Here is a 19,395-nt window from a genome sequence, read left to right as displayed (position 1 = left end):
CACTTGTCAACAATAGCTATGAAAGGGGGAATAGATCGCATCAATACTATCATAGTAATAGTTAACTTCATAATCTACAAGAGATCACAATCATAGCTTATACCAAGTACTACATGATGCACACACTTGTCAACATTACATCATGAAGGAGGAATAGACTACTTTAATAACATCACTAGAGTAGCACATAGATGATATACAACTAGATCACAAAGCTCATGATCACATAAAGATCACATGGGAGAGAGAGATGAACCACATAGCTACGGTACAGCCCTTAGCCTCAGGGGAGAACTACTCCCTCCTCATCATGGGAGACAGCGATGGCGATGAAGATGGCAGTGGTGTCGATGGAGATGACTCCGGGGGCAATTCCCCGTCCCGGCAGGGTGCCGGAACAGAGACTTCTGTCCCCCAAATTGGAGTTTCGCGATGGCGGCGGCGTTCCTGGAGTCTTTCTGGAGTTTCGTCAATCGGTGTCGAAGTTTTAGGTCACGAAGGCTTAAATAGGCGAAGAGGCGGAGTCGGAAGGGCCCTGGGGCAGCCAGACCATAGGGGGCGCGCCCCCCCTTGGCCGCGCCGCCTTGTGGGGTGGGGCCCCCTGGCTCCCCTCTGGCCCCTCTTCGGTGCTCTGGAAGCTTCCGGGAAAAATAAGATATTGGGCGTTGATTTCGTCCGATTCCAAGAATATTTCCTTTGTAGGATTTCTGAAACCAAAAACAGCAGAAAACATCAACTGGCTGTTCGGCATCTCGTTAATAGGTTAGTGCCGGAAAATGCGTAAATATGACATAAAGTGTGTATAAAACATGTGAGTATCATCATAAAAGTAGCATGGAACATAAGAAATTATAGATACGTTTGAGACGTATCACACTCCGTGGACTTTTCCTTCTTCTTCTCTTTCGACCACAAGGACTATGTTGACCACCTGAGGCGTGGCTGCGATGTATAACAGGAGAGGCTCCTTCTCCTTAGGCGCCACCATGATTGGTGGTGTCGAGATTGTGCGCTTAAGGTCCTTGAAAGCTCTGTCTGCTTCTTCGTTCCACTGGAACTTCTCGCCTTGTTTAATTAAAGCGTAAAACGGCAACGCCTTTTCTCCTAGCCTGGCGACGAATCTACTTAAAGCTGCGACTCGCCCTTTCAGCTGTTGTATTTCCTTCAACTTTGTTGGCTTCCGCATTGTCACGATGGCTTGGATTTTCTCTGGATTGGCCTCGATTCCTCTTGCTGAAACCAGGAACCCGAGAAGTTCTCCTGCAGGAACGCCAAAAGAGCACTTTGTCGGGTTCGGCTTGAGGCAGAACTTGTCAAGGTTGTCGAAAGTTTCCTTCAGATCCTCGATCAAGGTTGACCGCTTTTTTGTTGTTATGACGACATCGTCGATATACACTTGTACGTTCTTGCCAATCTATGTGGCGAGACACTTCTGCATCATCCGCTGGTATGTTGCTCCTGCGTTTTTCAATCCAAAGGGCATTGTTCTATAACAGAACACGCCATAAGGTGTTATAAAAGATGTTTTGACCTCGTCGTCTTCTTTTAATCTAATCTGGTTATAACCAGAATATGCGTCCAGGAAGGAAAGACGTCCACAGCCTGCCGTTGAGTCGATAATTTGGTCGATCCTTGGGAGGGGAAAGTGATCCTTTGGACAATGTTTATTGAGACACGTGAAGTCGACGCACATGCGAAGGACCTTCGTGTTTTTCTTCGGGACCGATGCGGGTTAGCTACCCACGTGGCCTCCGTATGTAACTCTTTGATAAAGCCGGCTTCTCGAGTCGATTGATTTCGACCAGCATAGCTTTGCGGTTTGGTTCCGAAAAACGCCGCAAAGGTTGTTTAATTGGCCTCGCCATTGGATCCAAGTTAAGGTGGTGCTCGGCAAGTTCCCTGGGTACTCCTGGCATGTCAGCTGGACACCATGCAAAGATTTCCCAGCGCTCACGGAGGAACTCGACGAGCGCGCTTTCCTATGCGAGGTCCATGTTTGCTGCGATGGATGTCGTTTTCTTGGGATCTGTCGGGTTAATATGTACCTCCTTAGAATCTTTGGTAGTGTCAAAGGTTGGCTCCTTGAGTGGCCTCCCTACATCTGACAGCACATCATAGTCGGTTGTTAACCTTGACGCCATATATTCTGCTTGCATCCCGAAAGTCTCTGACAATCGATGAAAATCCTTGTCGCACTTATCAGCTAGCACGAAACTGCCTTTTACTGTGATCGGTCCCTTAGGTCCAGGGAGCCTCCATAACAGGTATGTGTAGTGTGGTACCGCCATAAACCTGGCATAGGCTGGTCGTCCCAACAAAGCGTGATACTGCGACGGGAAATTCACAACTTCGAACTCCAGCCTTTCTATCCTGTAATTCTCTCGGGTTCCAAACTGAACATCGAGATTGATCTTCCCCAGCGGATAACTCGGCTTGTCTAGTGTGATACCATGGAAACGTGTGTCAGTTGGTTTTAGGTTCGCCAGGGATATGTTCATTTTCCTCAATGTATCCGCGTACAGAAGGTTTAAACTACTGCCTCCATCTATGAATACTCGTGAAACATCGAATCCTGCGATCACCGCTGGTAAAATCAGTGCTGATTGCCCTGGTCGAGGAACTTGTTGTGGGTGGTCCGCTATGGTGAAGCAAATGTCTTGTCCTGACCAATTCAAGTACTCAATTGTTGGTGGAGGCATCTTTTCTGCCATGAACACTTGTCGCGAAATTACTTTCTGAGCTCTGTTGGATGGCCTGGCTTTCTGAATCATCGAGACCGCGCCATTGGTGTCGATATAAGGAGGTGGGTTTGGAGCCGCCGCTATTTGTAAATGATGTCGATTTGCATCCGTAATTGCGGGTGTAGGTGGAAGGTGGATCTCACTCCTTGGCCCCTGGGGGTTTCTATTCATTGCCTGCGTGTTGGTATGCCCTGCAAATCTATGCAGTGCTACAAAAGTTCGACAGTCCTTCTGCAAATGCCATGACTGCCTTTTTCCATTGTTGTCGAGGTAGAAGTGCATTTGGCATGGTCCGTTTAAGAGGTCCTCGGGTGAGACATACGGCCTCTGGAACCTTGGTCCATTATTTTGCCTACTAGGTCGGGAGCCATCCTTGTAGTCGCTACGCTGCTCGCCACTTTTTTGATAATCATATCGATTGTTTCCTCCGCTTTTTCCTCGAAATCCAGCCGATATTTGGCCAGGAGCATCATAATCTGAAAACTGACGAGGAAATCATCGTCTATTTTGAAAGTTTCGGCTGCGGTCCTCCTCAGGCGACCTGTGCCGCTTGTTGTGAACAACATCTTCTCCATCTGCCCACCGATTCGCTATCTCCATGAGTGCTGCTATTGTCTTTGGGTTGGTTCTTCCCAAATCCTCGACAAAGTCCGTCCTTCGAATACCAGCCACAAATGCATCTATCGCTCTCTCGTCAGATATATTCTCTGCCAAGTTTTTGATGATGTTCCACCTCTGGATATATGTTCTCATTGACTCGTCGTATTTCTGCCTGCAAGCCCTCAACTGCTCCAGTGATGCAGGTTTCTTGCACATGGATCGAAAATTCTTCACTAATATATCCTCGAAACTTTCCCAGCTGTCGATAGATCCAGGAGGCAGCTTCTTTATCCACGATCGTGCGGCTCCACTCAAGTGTACTTGAATGCTCTGCATGGCTGTTGCTCTGGTTCCACCTATCAGCTTTACCGTCTCGAGATAATCAACTAGCCAGTCCTCAGGATCTTGCAAGGCATCGAATTTTTTGTAATTATCGGGTAGCTTAAACCCTGACGGAACTCGAGTTTTTCGGACTCGTCTCGTAAAGCATGGGAGCCCGCACAAATCCTCTTCATCAACCTCTCGTGAGTGCCGATGTTCCATTCTGTCCTGTCGCGCTCTGTTCACCCTTGCTTGAGTCGCTGCGTCTCTTGCCCCACTCATTCTCGCGACATCTTGCACCGCTGCAGTAGGTCGTGGACTATTTTGTCTTGCAGATCCTTCGGGAGGCGTATTTGCGAACGCTGTTTCCATGGATCCAACTCCTGCCATGGCCATGTTATACAACGCTTCTCTTGGATCTCCGGGAGGTGGCCTGGATGCCAGGATGAAATCTTGTGTCGCCATGTATCCTGCTTCTGGTGTTTTGGGAATAATATTCTCCTCGTATCAATCGACATAAAGGACATGTCGAGGTTTTGAACTAGGTTCTCCCTTTCAGCCTCAGGTGTCAACACCCGGATTTTTAAGTCCAGATGCCTATTATGTCATTCATCGCAATCCCAGGATAATGTTGTTGCGAGGCATAATAGTCGAATATCACAGTCATTATTTATTACAAGCCATAGTGTCATACAATCTTGAATCACATGATTCATATTACACAAATAGTTGATCTCACCATCAACAACATATATAAGTTCATACATAGTGGAAGCGTAATAATAACGGGACTCTCTAGTCCACAGGCCAACATTTGACGTCAGAAACCCCTAGTTGTCGTAGGCGTCCTGCTGGTCATCCTCGTGATAGTTCTGTTCCCCCTCGTACTCTGGCCATTTGAATAGCCAGGGACAAAGCCGTAAGTACTTCAAGTACTTGCAAACTAATACTATTGTAAAATGCCCATTAAAGAAACTAAGCTCTAATTTAACTTGCATAAGCCAAATTTTAGTTCACAAGTTTGGATCATGTACTAACTAACTTAAGTGGGAACATTAGTGTCATTCCCACATCATTGGTTCAAAGCCCAAAGAGTCACCAAGTCACCATTCATATTTACTAAAGCTTTCGAAAATCTGACACCGGAAGCCGTATGGCCTTTCCAACCGTCCGTAACCGTGGACACGGCTATTCGAATAGGTTTACACTCTGCAGAGGTTGCACACTTGTGCCACAACATTTGATTTCATCCGTCGGAATAACTCCGAGTCACCGTAACACTGTACGCGGATCATCAACCATAACCTTTCACTTACACATCCTAGTATGAGCACCTCTCCCCATGAGCTTGGCCTCCCAGTGAAAACCAAGCGTTAACCCAGGAACCGCACGGGGCTTGGCCGTACAATTTCACCTCAATTCACATCCTTTCTCAACAACGGAGGCAGCCTCGGCATAACCCCTATGATGTGTGTTCGGAGGGAACTCATACTAAAATCCATAAACTTCCGGTTAAGCCCTACCCATAATCGGGTATTGTGGGGGTACTCAAAAATTGGAAAGGTATCGCATTCAAACCAATATCAGGTTTTTATCAAAAATCACCATCTTCTCTTGTTCACCTTCAACTTCAAACTCTTCAATGGAATGCTTCATTATTCCAAGGTTTCAAAATCAACCATTCACATGCTCCCATCTAATGTAGTCAAATTTTAGTATTTTAGCACTAGCACTAATCATGAGGGGTGCTACTTTGCTTTGCTATCTCTTCTCATCTAGTAATCTTGTTCTCTATCCCAATTTTAGTTCATCCTTGGAAAACACAACAAGTAGGACTTGTATGGTGTACACACAAGATAGACTTGTATAAAGAGAAGTAAGAATCATGGTGCCTTGCTCAAGGTGAGCTTTGCACTTTGCAAGAGTATTATCTTGCCTTGGTAGTTCTCTAGGTTTTCTCCTTCTTCTTCGGGGTAGAATTCTCCTTCCTCTTGATAATCTCCGGTGCTAGCGTCTAAATTTGAATACGAAGTATAATCACCAAACAAGCTCAAAGGCTAATCTAAACACATCATTACTTCACACAAACTATACTAAGCACACACATAAAATAAGTAAGTGTATTGGTGGGTGACTTGAGGAAAAAGATTTCCTCTTATTCATATGTGAGAAGTAAGGTTCATATGGTGTTTGGGAAATAATTTCCTCTCATTGAATCTTCTTAAGATTTAATTTCTCCACAGCAATACATGAATCCTATGTTGACCCAAGTCAACCATTCATCATCATTATTGGAGAAAATGATTTAAATGAGGTAGACCACCTCATACTATTTAAATAACACTACATTTGATTTAAATCTCAAGTAATTCATATAAGAGAGTTTGAAACCAGGGGTCCAATCATCCCATGAATTCATGTGAGACAAGTTTAAATGAAGTATACAACTTCACATGGTTTACTTTAATAGTTTTGGATAATATCAACTAGTTAAACTAGTCAAATGATCCATTAATTAAACTAGGGCATGATCAAGCAAAGTGACCACACCATTTTCTTGCAGAAACAATTAGTGTAAGTCAAATGTGAGCTAATAGAGTTGGAAATAACTTAATATCTATTTTGGTTGATTTTTAATAATTATTTGAATAAGTAAAAGTCCCTGTCTTGTTATTTTTATCACATTTATTCTACCAAGAATCTGACCAAGGGACCAGTGGCATTGGTTAGATCTTTTTCTTAGCTTTCCAACAACATAAAGTTCATCAAATTTGGTTTAGCCAATTTCAATCTATTGAATTTCTAAGTTGGAACCAGTATTGAAATTAAATGGATTTGGATAAATCGAATTTGAATTACTGGGCTACGCGGGAAAGCTAAGTGGGCCGAAACGTTTAAAAACGGCCCAAGGCCAGCTCACCACGCATCTGTGCACGCGCGGGCCGCCTGACAGTGCGCTCCACCCGTCAGCGACTCATAATAGCCGAAACGGTATGTTTTAAAGTGGATCGTTGGATTAGAATGAGATCGGACGGCATCGGGCCATCGTCGTCTCCGGCGAGATGGGTTCACCGGCACGGCGGCGGTAGGGGGTCGGAGGCTCACCGTGGCTCCGGCTAGGGTTGGGCAATGTGCTCGACGAGGTTGTGGACGACGGCGAAGCAGCTCGTAGCGGCCGGCGTCGTCGGGGGCGGCCTCCTTCTCCGGCGATTGCTGCGGGGCTTCCGCGGCGGTGAGGCGTCGATTGGGCGGCGGCGGTGGCTAATCGATCATGGCGAGGTGCTCTGGGGAGGTCGAGGAAGAAGAGGGGAAGATGGTGGTGTGCTTGGATCATCAAGGGGAGGTCTCCTTTTATAGGGCGTGAGGGGTGCCGTGGGTGCTGCGGCAAGTCGACAAGGGCGCGGTGTCTCCGGTGAGCTAGGGGGCTAAGCGACGACGGGGTCGTGTTCACCACGTCAAGGCGGTACTGCGAGCGTCAACGGCGCGGCAAATGGGGGCGTACGACGGTCGGGCGCGTCCGTGTACTGCCGCGGCCGTGGCGGAAGGAAGCTTCCTCTCCGGCGGCGGTAGACGCTAGGGGGTGACGTGAGCGTGTCCGGCGAGCTCCGCGTGGCGAGAGAGGTACTACGGCGCGCGGATATGGTCGGGTACGGCGAGATCCGGCGAGCGCCGCGTGGACGTGTCCGTGCACCGGGTGACGTCGCCATGCCGTTGGCGGCGTACACGGGCGTCCTGGGCGCGCGTCGTCCGGGGCTTGTCGGCGTCTCCTCGACCAACGGCGGGTACGGGCGATCTCCTGGGATCATGGGCGACGCGTTGGACATGGTGGCCGTGGCGATGGTGAAGAGAAAGAGAGGGAGGCGTGTCGTGGGCGACGTGGCCGGCATGGCCATGGCTAGGCCGTGTTTGGTCGTGTCCAGGGGGTTCCAAGGCATGGGTTTGGTGTAGGAGGGTCTTGTGGTCAATGCTAGGTCAAGTGGTGAGCAAGTGGTGGCCTGGTTTGATCACATTTCAAAAATGGAGATTGTTACATATGTTTCAAAGTCTCATCTTGGCATGCTTCTATCTCTTGATCCAAGATGAATTTGATATGGTGATCTTTACAGAAGTTGTTCACCTTGTTGAGTACTTGGATGACATGCCAAGAGTTGGATTTGTTTGGTTTGGAAAAATTGAAATAGAGAGGCTCAAAGTAGGTACCAGACTATAAAAGTCGAAATGACCATGATCATATGTGATCATGTTTTCAATTTTGAAAATGGTTTGAAAAGTAAATCTTTGATTCTCAAAGTTGTATTCACTCTTTAATATCATAACACAATTATTGGTGAAGATCAAATGGGTCTAAGATCAGATTTACCAAAAATGACATAGACCTTATATTAGGGTTTTTAGGGTTTTTGTGATATTTGATTTCTTTCTCTTTTGAGGTATTTAACTATGATGATCACTTGATCACTCTAGGGTTTTAGAGTTCATCACAAACACAAAGTAACAAACATCATGGCATAGCACTCAAAATGCACAAGTCCTATGCGAGGTACTATATGCAAGTAAAAGTTTTTGTTGGTTCTAAATTTTGGATAATTGAAATTGTTCTTCTTCCTTTATTTGAAATTTGGGATGTTACAAACCCTTCCCCCTTACAAAAGATCTCGTCCCGAGATCTTAAAGAAATTAGGTACTAAAGAGATCTGGGTACTCCTTCTTCATATCTTCCTCTCGCTCCCAAGTGGCTTCATCTTCGGTATGGTTGCTCCACTTGTATCTTCGGAAACTTGATGCTTCGGGTGCGGGTGGTTCGGTATGCTTCTTCCAAGATGCGAATCGGCACTTCGCGGTATGTCAGGTCTTGGTTGATATCTACCGAACGGTGATCGATGTTCTTGAACACTTCCGTCTTCTCGGGGACTTCCAGGCACTTCCGAAGGAGTGAGATGTGAAAAACGTCGTGCACAGCCGACATTTCTTCAGGTAACTCCAATTGATAGGATACTTCGCCTCGGCGACTCGAGAACTTTGAAGGGTCCGACATATCGAGGTGCAAGCTTTCCTTTCAGCTGAAATCTCGCATTCCTTTCGGGGGGATACCTTGAGATAGACAAAATCTCCGATCTCGAAGGTCATCTCTCGGCGTCTCTTGTCGGCATAACTCTTCTGTCTGGACTGCGCCGTCTTGAGATACTCTCGGATTTTGTGCACCTTCTCCTCGGCTTCACGAAGAACATCTGGTCCAAAGACTTGGCTTTCTCCTACTTCCGACCAGTTCGGGGGGTACGGCACTTCCTTCCGTACAAAGCTTCAAAGGGGGCCATCTGCAGGCTGGCGTGGTAGCTGTTGTTGTAAGGGAATTCTGCGTAAGGCGAGGCAGTCTGCCCACTTGGATCCGTACTCCAGTACGCATGCTCTCAACATGTCCTCCAAAATCTGATTGACTCTCTCGGTCTGTCCATCGGTACGCGGGTGATAGGCGGTGCTGAAATTCGGACGGGTTCCTAGTCCTTCATGCACTTTCCGCGAGAACCGTGAGGTGAGCTGTGATCCTCTATCCGACACTATCGACTTCGGGGTTCCGTGCGGGGCGACTATTACGGGAGATGTACAGCTCAGCTAACTTTGGTCCTTGGTAGGTGGTCTTGACGGCGATGAAATGGGCTACTTTGGTCAATCTATCCACCACTACCCATATAGAGTCGTTGCCTTTGCTTGGATTTGGGCAAACTCGTGATAAAGTCCATTCCTACCGAGTCCCACTTCCATTCCGGAATCTGCAAGGGTTGCAACAGATCTGCGGGTCGCCGATGTTCGCCTTGACTCGCCGACGGATATCACACTTGGCGATGTAGCTTCCGATCTCCCTCTTCATTCCATGCCACCAAAATTGTTCCTTCAAATCTTGGTACATCTTGGTTCCTCCGGGGTGAATAGAGTATAAGGTGTCATGGGCTTCCTTCAGAATGACTTGCTTCGAGTCCGAGTCCGATGGTACGCAGAGACGTCCTTTGTACCAAAGAACTCCGGCTTCATCTACGGTGAATCCCGGGGCTTTTCTGCGACTATCTGGGTCTTGATTCCGTCAATGCTGGCATTTCCCTTCTGAGCTTCCTTGATCTGTCCCATCAAGGTAGGTTGTAGCTCCATGCTAGCTAAGAATCCTTCACTGACTAGCTCCATTCTAAACTGTTCAAACTCTTGGTACAGGCTGGGTTGTTCTTCTGCTATCATTGAATTCAACTGACACGGCAGTCTACTCAACGCATCCGCTACCACATTGGCCTTGCCGGGGTGATAGTGGATCTCCATATCATAATCCTTAATCAGTTCTAACCATCTTCTTTGCCTCATGTTCAGCTCCTTACGGGTAAAGATATACTTCAGGCTTTTGTGATCCGAATAGATCTCGCGGCGATTACCCATGAGGTAATGACGCCACACCTTCGGTGCTAAAACTACGGCTGCGAGCTCGAGGTCATGGGTGGGGTAGTTCTGCTCATGCTTGCTTCGATTCTCGGGACAAATAAGAGATCACTTTGCCTTCTTGCATAAGCACACATCCGAGACCAATCTTGGATGCATCGCGAGTAAACATCAAAGGGTTTGGTGATGTCCGGCATGATCGGAATTGGGGCTGAGGTCGGTCTAAGCTTGAGTTGTTGAAAACTCTCTTCACATTTGTCCGTCCATTCGAACTTCTTATCCTTCTTCAACAATTGGGTCATTGGTCGAGCGATACTCGAGAAGCCTTCTACAAATCTGCGGTAATATCCGGCTAATCCAAGAAAAGCGCGGACCTCGGTGCGGGTGGTTGGGGCTTTCCATTCTCGCAACGGTCTTGATCTTGGCGGGGTCTACGGCAATTCCTCCTGCGAGACAAGATATGTCCCGAGAATCCAACTTCCTTCAACCAAAACTCACATTTGCTGAACTTAGCATACAGCTTATGCTCTCTCAGGGTCTCTAGGACAGCTTCTAGGTGTTGTTCATGCTCTTCCTCAGACTTGGAATAGATTAGAATGTCGTCGATGAAAACGACAACAAACTTATCCAAAAAGTTCATGAAGATTTTATTCATGAGATTCATGAAATAAGCGAGGGCATTGGTCAATCCAAATGACATGACATTGTACTCGTACAATCCATATCCGGTGGTAAAGGCGAGTTTTGGGAATGTCCGATGCTCGAATCTTCAGTCGGTGGTATCCGATCCCGAGGTCAATCTTTGAGAAAACTATGGCACCGGTCAGCTGGTCAAACAAATCTTCTATCTTCGGCAAAGGGTATTTGTTCTTGATGGTGACATCGTTAAGCTTACGATAGTCCGTACATAAACGATCGGCACCATCCTTCTTATCCACAAACAAAACGAGGTGATCTCCAAGGTGACGCACTTGGTCTAATCGGACCTTTGGCTAACAGTTCATCCAGTTGCTTCTTCGGCTCCACAAGCTCTGCTTGGGTTCATGCTTCGTAGGCTCTCCGGGCTATAGGTCCGGTTCCGGGAATTAACTCGATGATAAACTCGATATCCCGGTCCGGGGGCATACCGGGTAAACCATCCGGGAACACATCGGGATATCGACAAACGACCCGATTTGATCCAGAGTTGGCTTGGCTACGCTGCGGTTGCGGGTAAACTTTCTAGGTAGCAGTTCGGAGACATGTTCCACTAAGATACCGGTGTTACTCGGTCATGGTGATGGCTTTCTTGGCACGATCAATCATTCCATGGTGTTTCGCCATCCAATCCATTCCCGAGTACTACTTCCAAACCTTTGGTTCCCAAAATTATCAAATTGGCATAGAACTCTACTTCATGAATTCCGATGGGTACATTTTTACAAAATTTTACGGCTTTTAGTGGTTGATCCGGGAATTTGAACTATCATGACATGTTTCAAACCGAGGGGTTGAATTTTACTTGTTGATGCAAAGTCTTCGGTGACAAAAGAATGAGATGCTCCGGAATCAAACAACACTCGCGGCAGTGCGAGTTGACAGGAAACATACCCGGTACAACATCTCGGTGCTTCCCGGGCTTCTTCGGCATTCATGTGGAAGAGGCGGCCGTTGCGGTTATTGGGGTTGTTGGGGGCGAACTTCTTTCCGAGTGGAAACGCGGCGTTGCTCGCCGAGCGAGGTGCAGCGGTGTTGCCGGCGAGCTTGGCGAGTCTCTTGGGGCACTCGTTGGAGTAGTGCCCCACCACTCCGCACTCATAGCAAGTGATAGTGGACTTGTCCTTGGTTGCGACCGGAATAGCGTTGCTTCCAGTCCTTGGGGCGGTGTTGGTGTTGTTGTTGTTGTTGTTGAGAGCTCTGGGCGGAGCGCGGTTGAAGTTGTTGTTGTTATTGTAGTTGTTGGTGTTGCCTCCTGGCCTGGAATTTCCTCCACTCCGGTTCTGATAACCGGGCGCGAGTTACGCATAGGGTGCTTGTTGTTGTTCCTCGGAGTGAAACCTCCGCTTGAGCTGGGGCGATACTTCGGGGCATTGCTAGGCCCACTCTGGTGCATCATGCGACGCTTACGGTTCTCATTGGCTTGGTTCAGCTTGCCCTCCATCTGGATGGCGGAGTCAACAGGGCTTCGAGGTCAGCGAAGGGGATGTTGACGAGAACGATCCGCATCTCATCATGCGGTCCGTTCGAGAATCTCTCCCCGCCTCTTCTCGGTGGTGTCGGTCTCATCGGGGCGTACCTTGACAGGGTAAGGAACCTGTCGCGGTATTCTACCACCGTCATGCGACCTTGCTTCAGTTCACGGAACTCATCCCTCATCTTCTTGATAAGACCCGGGGGTACATGGTACTTGCTGAACTTGAGCTTGAAGTCTGCCCAAGTCATGAACTGTCCTCCATTCATGGCACGTGTGCTAATCCACCAGGCTCGGGCTGGTCCAGCGAGGTAATGAGTGGCAAACAGAACCATCTCGTTGGGTTCCACTCCCGCTACCTCCAAGTTGTTCTCCATGGTTTGAAGCCAGTCATCGGCATCGAGGGGTTCCTCCGTCTTGCTGAACACCGGAGGGTTGGTATTCTGAAAGTTCTTGAGCTTGGATCCGGGATGATCATGATTCCCATGGCCTTGGGTTGCGAGGTTTTGCGGTGCGGTGATGTTGGCTTGACGTTCAGCCCTTTCGGTCTCCCTGTCCGCGGCGGGGTTTGCAGCGGTTGCATCATAGCATCGTTGTTGTTGCGATTGGGAGGGGCCATCCGAATATACATTAGATTATAAGATAAGAGGGAAATTCTATGGTTCATTTTGAATAAGTTCAAAAACTTGTAAAAACTTGAATGCTTTGGATGACACACACAAACATTCATTCATTCATACCACATAACACATTACAAACTAACATTTCAACACTCCAATGGTTTTAAGAACCATTTCACATGCTACGATACAAAGGTCGGGATACAACTCATGCCTACATCAGTGCTTAAGTGCAGCTACCCTCGTCCTCCACATCGATAGGAACGACGTCATCAGGACCCGGCTCCAGAAAGGCGTAGTCCTCCTCCTCGGTGAACTCGTCCTCCTCGAAGTCGTCATCGTCACTCAGGAAGGCTCCTCCTCCCTGAATATCGATACCCGCTTCGTCTTCCTCCATCTCCTGGATCTGCTCCTCCTGAGCCTTCACCGTGGCCTCAAGTGACGCTATCTGAGCGCGAAGGCGTGTGATGGTGGCATCCTTCTTCGCGCACCTTAGGCGAAGCTTGTTGCGGTCTCTGGATAGCATCTTGATAGCATCTCCATGGGTGGCCGGGCGATGTGCGTCTGGTTCGCGTACACCCGGGCGTTGTCTAGATCCTGCTGTGTATGATACAGCATAAAGTCTAGGTGCTCGGCGTGGTGTCGCAGCTACGGGTGCGGCTGCAGAGTCATGGGTGCTCCTGAGGCATCACGCCTCACTAGGTGAGCGAAGCGGGACGCAAGCGAGGCGTACCACATTCCGTCCGCGAGAGGCGTGCCAATGCCTCCTGAAGAGCTCTCGCTAGTCCGTCAAGCCAGTTGCTCTCACGGAATGAGAACAGAATCCTCTCCTGGTTAGGAGACTCCATCGTGCCTCGCACATCGGCAGTGATAATCCACTGGAGTTCTCCACCGGGCTGATCGTTCACCTGAATTCCGTGGAACTCGGGGGAAGTCGACCAAGGAAAGCGGCGACGGCGGTGAGGTCATGTTCGAACACGAGGCTCCCACCGTTCCCGAGCTGATAGAACTTCGCGTTGATGGGTTCATTGGGCTCCATCAGAAAGCGAAAAGGTTGAGTAAGTTAGAGAGTGAACAAGTGTGGCAAAATTTTAAGTAGATTCAATTTAGAAGAGCACATTATTCATCAAATTTCGAAATAGTCTCAAAGGCAAGAATGCGAGTAAATTTTCACAAATATTTACTTCATTTGATTTCAAAGTTAAGTTTTCATGAACGTCCATTCTAACTAGGGTCTTCTAAGGTCAAATAATGGCTCTGATACCAACTTGTCAACACCCGGATTTTTAAGTCCGGATGCCTATTATGTCATTCATCGCAATCCCGGGATAATGTTGTTGCGAGGCATAATAGTCGAATATCACAGTCATTATTTATTACAAGCCATAGTGTCATACAATCTTGAATCACATGATTCATATTACACAAATAGTTGATCTCACCATCAACAACATATATAAGTTCATACATAGCGGAAGCGTAATAATAACGGGACTCTCTAGTCCACAGGCCAACATTTGACGTCAGAAACCCCTAGTTGTCGTAGGCGTCCTGCTGGTCATCCTCGTGATAGTTCCGTTCCTCCTCGTACTCTGGCCATTTGAATAGCCAGGGACAAAGCCGTAAGTACTTCAAGTACTTGCAAACTAATACTATTGTAAAATGCCCATTAAAGAAACTAAGCTCTAATTTAACTTGCATAAGCCAAATTTTAGTTCACAAGTTTGGATCATGTACTAACTAACTTAAGTGGGAACATTAGTGTCATTCCCACATCATTGGTTCAAAGCCCAAAGAGTCACCAAGTCACCATTCATATTTACTAAAGCTTTCGAAAATCTGACACCGGAAGCTCGTATGGCCTTTCCAACCGTCCGTAACCGTGGACACGGCTATTCGAATAGGTTTACACTCTGCGAGAGGTTGCACACTTGTGCCACAACATTTGATTTCATCCGTCGGAATAACTCCGAGTCACCGTAACACGATACGCGGATCATCAACCATAACCTTTCACTTACACATCCTAGTATGAGCACCTCTCCCCATGAGCTTGGCCTCCCGAGTGAAAACCAAGCTGCTAACTCTGGGAGCCGCACAGGGCTTGGCCGTACAATTTCACCTCAATTCACATCCTTTCTCAACAACGGAGGCAGCCTCAGCATAACCCCTATGATGTGTGTTCAGAGGGAACTCATACTAAAATCCATAAACTTCCAGTTAAGCCCTACCCATAATCAGGTATTGTGGGGGTACTCAAAAATTGGAAAGGTATCGCATTCAAACCAATATCAGGTTTTTATCAAAAATCACCATCTTCTCTTGTTCACCTTCAACTTCAAACTCTTCAATGGAATGCTTCATTATTCCAAGGTTTCAAAATCAACCATTCACATGCTCCCATCTAATGTAGTCAAATTTTAGTATTTTAGCACTAGCACTAATCATGAGGGGTGCTACTTTGCTTTGCTATCTCTTCTCATCTAGTAATCTTGTTCTCTATCCCAATTTTAGTTCATCCTTGGAAAACACAACAAGTAGGACTTGTATGGTGTACACATAAGATAGACTTGTATAAAGAGAAGTAAGAATCATGGTGCCTTGCTCAAGGTGAGCTTTGCACTTTGCAAGAGTATTATCTTGCCTTGGTAGTTCTCTAGGTTTTCTCCTTCTTCTTCGAGGGTAGAATTCTCCTTCCTCTTGATAATCTCCGGTGCTAGCGTCTAAATTTGAATACGAAGTATAATCACCAAACAAGCTCAAAGGCTAATCTAAACACATCATTACTTCACACAAACTATACTAAGCACACACATAAAATAAGTAAGTGTATTGGTGGGTGACTTGAGGAAAAAGATTTCCTCTTATTCATATGTGAGAAGTAAGGTTCATATGGTGTTTGGGAAATAATTTCCTCTCATTGAATCTTCTTAAGATTTAATTTCTCCACAGCAATACATGAATCCTATGTTGACCCAAGTCAACCATTCATCATCATTATTGGAGAAAATGATTTAAATGAGGTAGACCACCTCATACTATTTAAATAACACTACATTTGATTTAAATCTCAAGTAATTCATATAAGAGAGTTTGAAACCAGGGGTCCAATCATCCCATGAATTCATGTGAGACAAGTTTAAATGAAGTATACAACTTCACATGGTTTACTTTAATAGTTTTGGATAATATCAACTAGTTAAACTAGTCAAATGATCCATTAATTAAACTAGGGCATGATCAAGCAAAGTGACCACACCATTTTCTTGCAGAAACAATTAGTGTAAGTCAAATGTGAGCTAATAGAGTTGGAAGTAACTTAATATCTATTTTGGTTGATTTTTAATAATTATTTGAATAAGTAAAAGTCCCTGTCTTGTTATTTTTATCACATTTATTCTACCAAGAATCTGACCAAGGGGCCAGTGGCATTGGTTAGATCTTTTTCTTAGCTTTCCAACAACATAAAGTTCATCAAATTTGGTTTAGCCAATTTCAATCTATTGAATTTCTAAGTTGGAACTAGTATTGAAATTAAATGGATTTGGATAAATCGAATTTGAATTACTGGGGCTACGCGGGAAAGCTAAGTGGGCCGAAACGTTTAAAAACGGCCCAAGGCCAGCTCACCACGCATCCGTGCACGCGCGGGCCGCCTGACGGTGGGCTCCACCCGTCGGCGACTCATAATAGCCGAAACGGTATGTTTTAAAGTGGATCGTTGGATTAGAATGAGATCGGACCGGCATCGGGCCATCGTCGTCTCCGGCGAGATGGGTTCACCGGCACGGCGGCGGTAGGGGGTCGGAGGCTCACCGTGGCTCCGGCTAGGGTTGGGCAATGTGCTCGACGAGGTTGTGGACGACGGCGAGGCAGCCTGTAGCGACGGCGTCGTCGGGGGCGGCCTCCTTCTCCGGCGATTGCTGCGGGGCTTCCGCGGCGGTGAGGCGTCGATTGGGCGGCGGCGGTGGCTAATCGATCATGGCGAGGTGCTTCGGGGAGGTCGAGGAAGAAGAGGGGAAGATGGTGGTGTGCTTGGATCATCAAGGGGAGGTCTCCTTTTATAGGGCGTGAGGGGTGCCGTGGGTGCTGCGGCAAGTCGACAAGGGCGCGGTGTCTCCGGTGAGCTAGGGGGCTAAGCGACGACGGGGTCGTGTTCACCACGTCAAGGCGGTACTCGCGAGCGTCAACGGCGCGGCAAATGGGGGCGTACGACGGTCGGGCGCGTCCGTGTACTGCCGCGGCCGCCGGAAGGAAGCTTCCTCTCCGCGGCGGTAGACGCTAGGGGGTGACGTGAGCGTGTCCGGCGAGCTCCGCGTGGCGAGAGAGGTACTACGGCGCGCGGATATGGTCGGGTACGGCGAGATCCGGCGAGCGCCGCGTGGACGTGTCCATGCACCGGGTGACGTCGCCATGCCGTTGGCGGCGTACACGGGGCGTCTCGGGCGCGCGTCGTCCGGGGCTTGTCGGCGTCTCCTCGACCAACGGCGGGTACAGGCGATCTCCCGGGATCATGGGCGACGCGTTGGACATGGTGGCCGTGGCGATGGTGAAGAGAAAGAGAGGGAGGCGTGTCGTGGGCGACGTGGCCGGCATGGCCATGGCTAGGCCGTGTTTGGTCGTGTCCGGGGGTTCCAAGGCATGGGTTTGGTGTAGGAGGGTCTTGTGGTCAATTCTAGGTCAAGTGGTGAGCAAGTGGTGGCCTGGTTTGATCACATTTCAAAAATGGAGATTGTTACATATGTTTCAAAGTCTCATCTTGGCATGCTTCTATCTCTTGATCCAAGATGAATTTGATATGGTGATCTTTACAAAAGTTGTTCACCTTGTTGAGTACTTGGATGACATGCCAAGAGTTGGATTTGTTTGGTTTGGAAAAATTGAAATAGATAGGCTCAAAGTAGGTACCAGACTATAAAAGTCAGAAATGACCATGATCATATGTGATCATGTTTTCAATTTTGAAATTGGTTTGAAAAGTAAATCTTTGATTCTCAAAGTTGTATTCACTCTTTAATATCATAACACAATTATTGGTGAAGATCAAATGGGTCTAAGATCAGATTTACCAAAAATGACATAGACCTTATATTAGGATTTTTAGGGTTTTTGTGATATTTGATTTCTTTCTCTTTTGAGGTATTTAACTATGATGATCACTTGATCACTCTAGGGTTTTAGGGTTCATCACAAACACAAAGTAACAAACATCATGGCATAGCACTCAAAATGCACAAGTCCTATGCAGGGTACTATATGCAAGTAAAAGTTTTTGTTGGTTCTAAATTTTGGATAATTGAAATTGTTCTTCTTCCTTTATTTGAAATTTGGGATGTTACATCAGGTATATTTTGCAACCGAGATCTTGCCCTATTTCGAGCTGCTCTATGACTGTCGCCCGAAGTACCTGATTGTCGGCTTAAGTCCGCTCTTCGCCCGCTTGACGCAGAAGCCGCGGTTTGCCTCCTATCCAGCTCAATTTTCTGTTTTTCAAGCTCCCGCCTGGCACGGGCGAGTCTATATTGATATGCTTGTAACTCTTCAGCTGTCGCAGTTATAGTCATTGGCTCTGTGCCATCAAGAGCTCTTGCAACTCTATCTCACACTGCCTGCGGAAATTGCACCATCTCTCGTGTTCCAGGTCCGACATATTTGGTTCCCAAACCTCGCGTAAGATCAGCGGGATCGACGTACGGATTTCCCGCGTTATCGAAGTTCTCTGATGTCTCCTCCTGTGGTCGGCTTGTCTCTCCGATTGCATAGATTTGATGGTATTTTGAATTTTGATCTTTGTCGGGATTGGTGACACCGTCATATAGATCGGCGAAGACCTCTCCAACAATAGTGGATCTGTCGATGAAGCTGAAGCTGTCGATGATGTCTGAGTCGCTGCTTATATTGGAGTCCGCAGACGACTCGAAGGACATGTCGCCGAAGATCTTGGCGAGCTTTTTGCTTGCCGTAGTTTTGATGAAGCGTGGCGGCGAAATCTCCTCATCGCCTGTCCCGAACGATGACGACGAGTCCAAAAAATCGGAATCGACCACCGACAATCCCGACAAAGTCGGAACCTCGAGACGATACGATCCTTGTTTCTCGACGCGGAAGTGGAACCTTCCGAACGTCATCTCCATAGGCTCCTCCAGATACACATATGCATCCAAACGGGAGGGTGGGTGAGGAACAAAATCGACTAGATCAGTTTCGATCCGTTTACCTCTATCCATCGCGTTGCTTGCTACCGAAGAAGTTGACAATTTTGAACGTGCCATCGAGATCAGCTCCTTGTCGCCTCTAATTCCCACAGACGGCGCCAATTGACAAGGGATTAACTTGTCAATGCCTATGAATTGTAGACTAGGGTTTAGTTGGAAGTAGAGGACAAGTAGATCTCGAGGGTTTCAGCCGGAAAAGTGCTCGACTATTAGAAATCTAGGGTTGTGTTGACAATGAAATCGACCCTCTCTTCATCCCTCGACTCCCCCTTATATAGGAGGCAGAGCCGTGGGTTTCATGATACACAAGT

The 19,395-nt window shown here is 47.3% G+C and overlaps 1 protein-coding gene across 1 annotated transcript in view; it reads right to left on the bottom strand.

The window, feature by feature from the left end:
* Nucleotides 1-13,717, bottom strand: part of LOC124695999 (CRM-domain containing factor CFM3, chloroplastic/mitochondrial-like) — a 39,080-nt gene extending 25,363 nt beyond the window's left edge. The window contains exon 1 of the mRNA XM_047228793.1: nucleotides 13,603-13,717. Within this exon, the coding sequence (XP_047084749.1) occupies nucleotides 13,603-13,717 (115 nt within the window). The remainder of the gene's footprint in view (nucleotides 1-13,602) is intronic.
* Nucleotides 13,718-19,395: the final 5,678 nt, after the last annotated feature.

This window comes from Lolium rigidum, chromosome 3 (assembly GCF_022539505.1).
Source record: "Lolium rigidum isolate FL_2022 chromosome 3, APGP_CSIRO_Lrig_0.1, whole genome shotgun sequence".
Classification (NCBI taxonomy): Eukaryota; Viridiplantae; Streptophyta; class Magnoliopsida; order Poales; family Poaceae; genus Lolium; species Lolium rigidum.
Note: the sequence above shows the minus strand (reverse complement) of the source record. Positions and strands in the feature narration are given on the sequence as shown.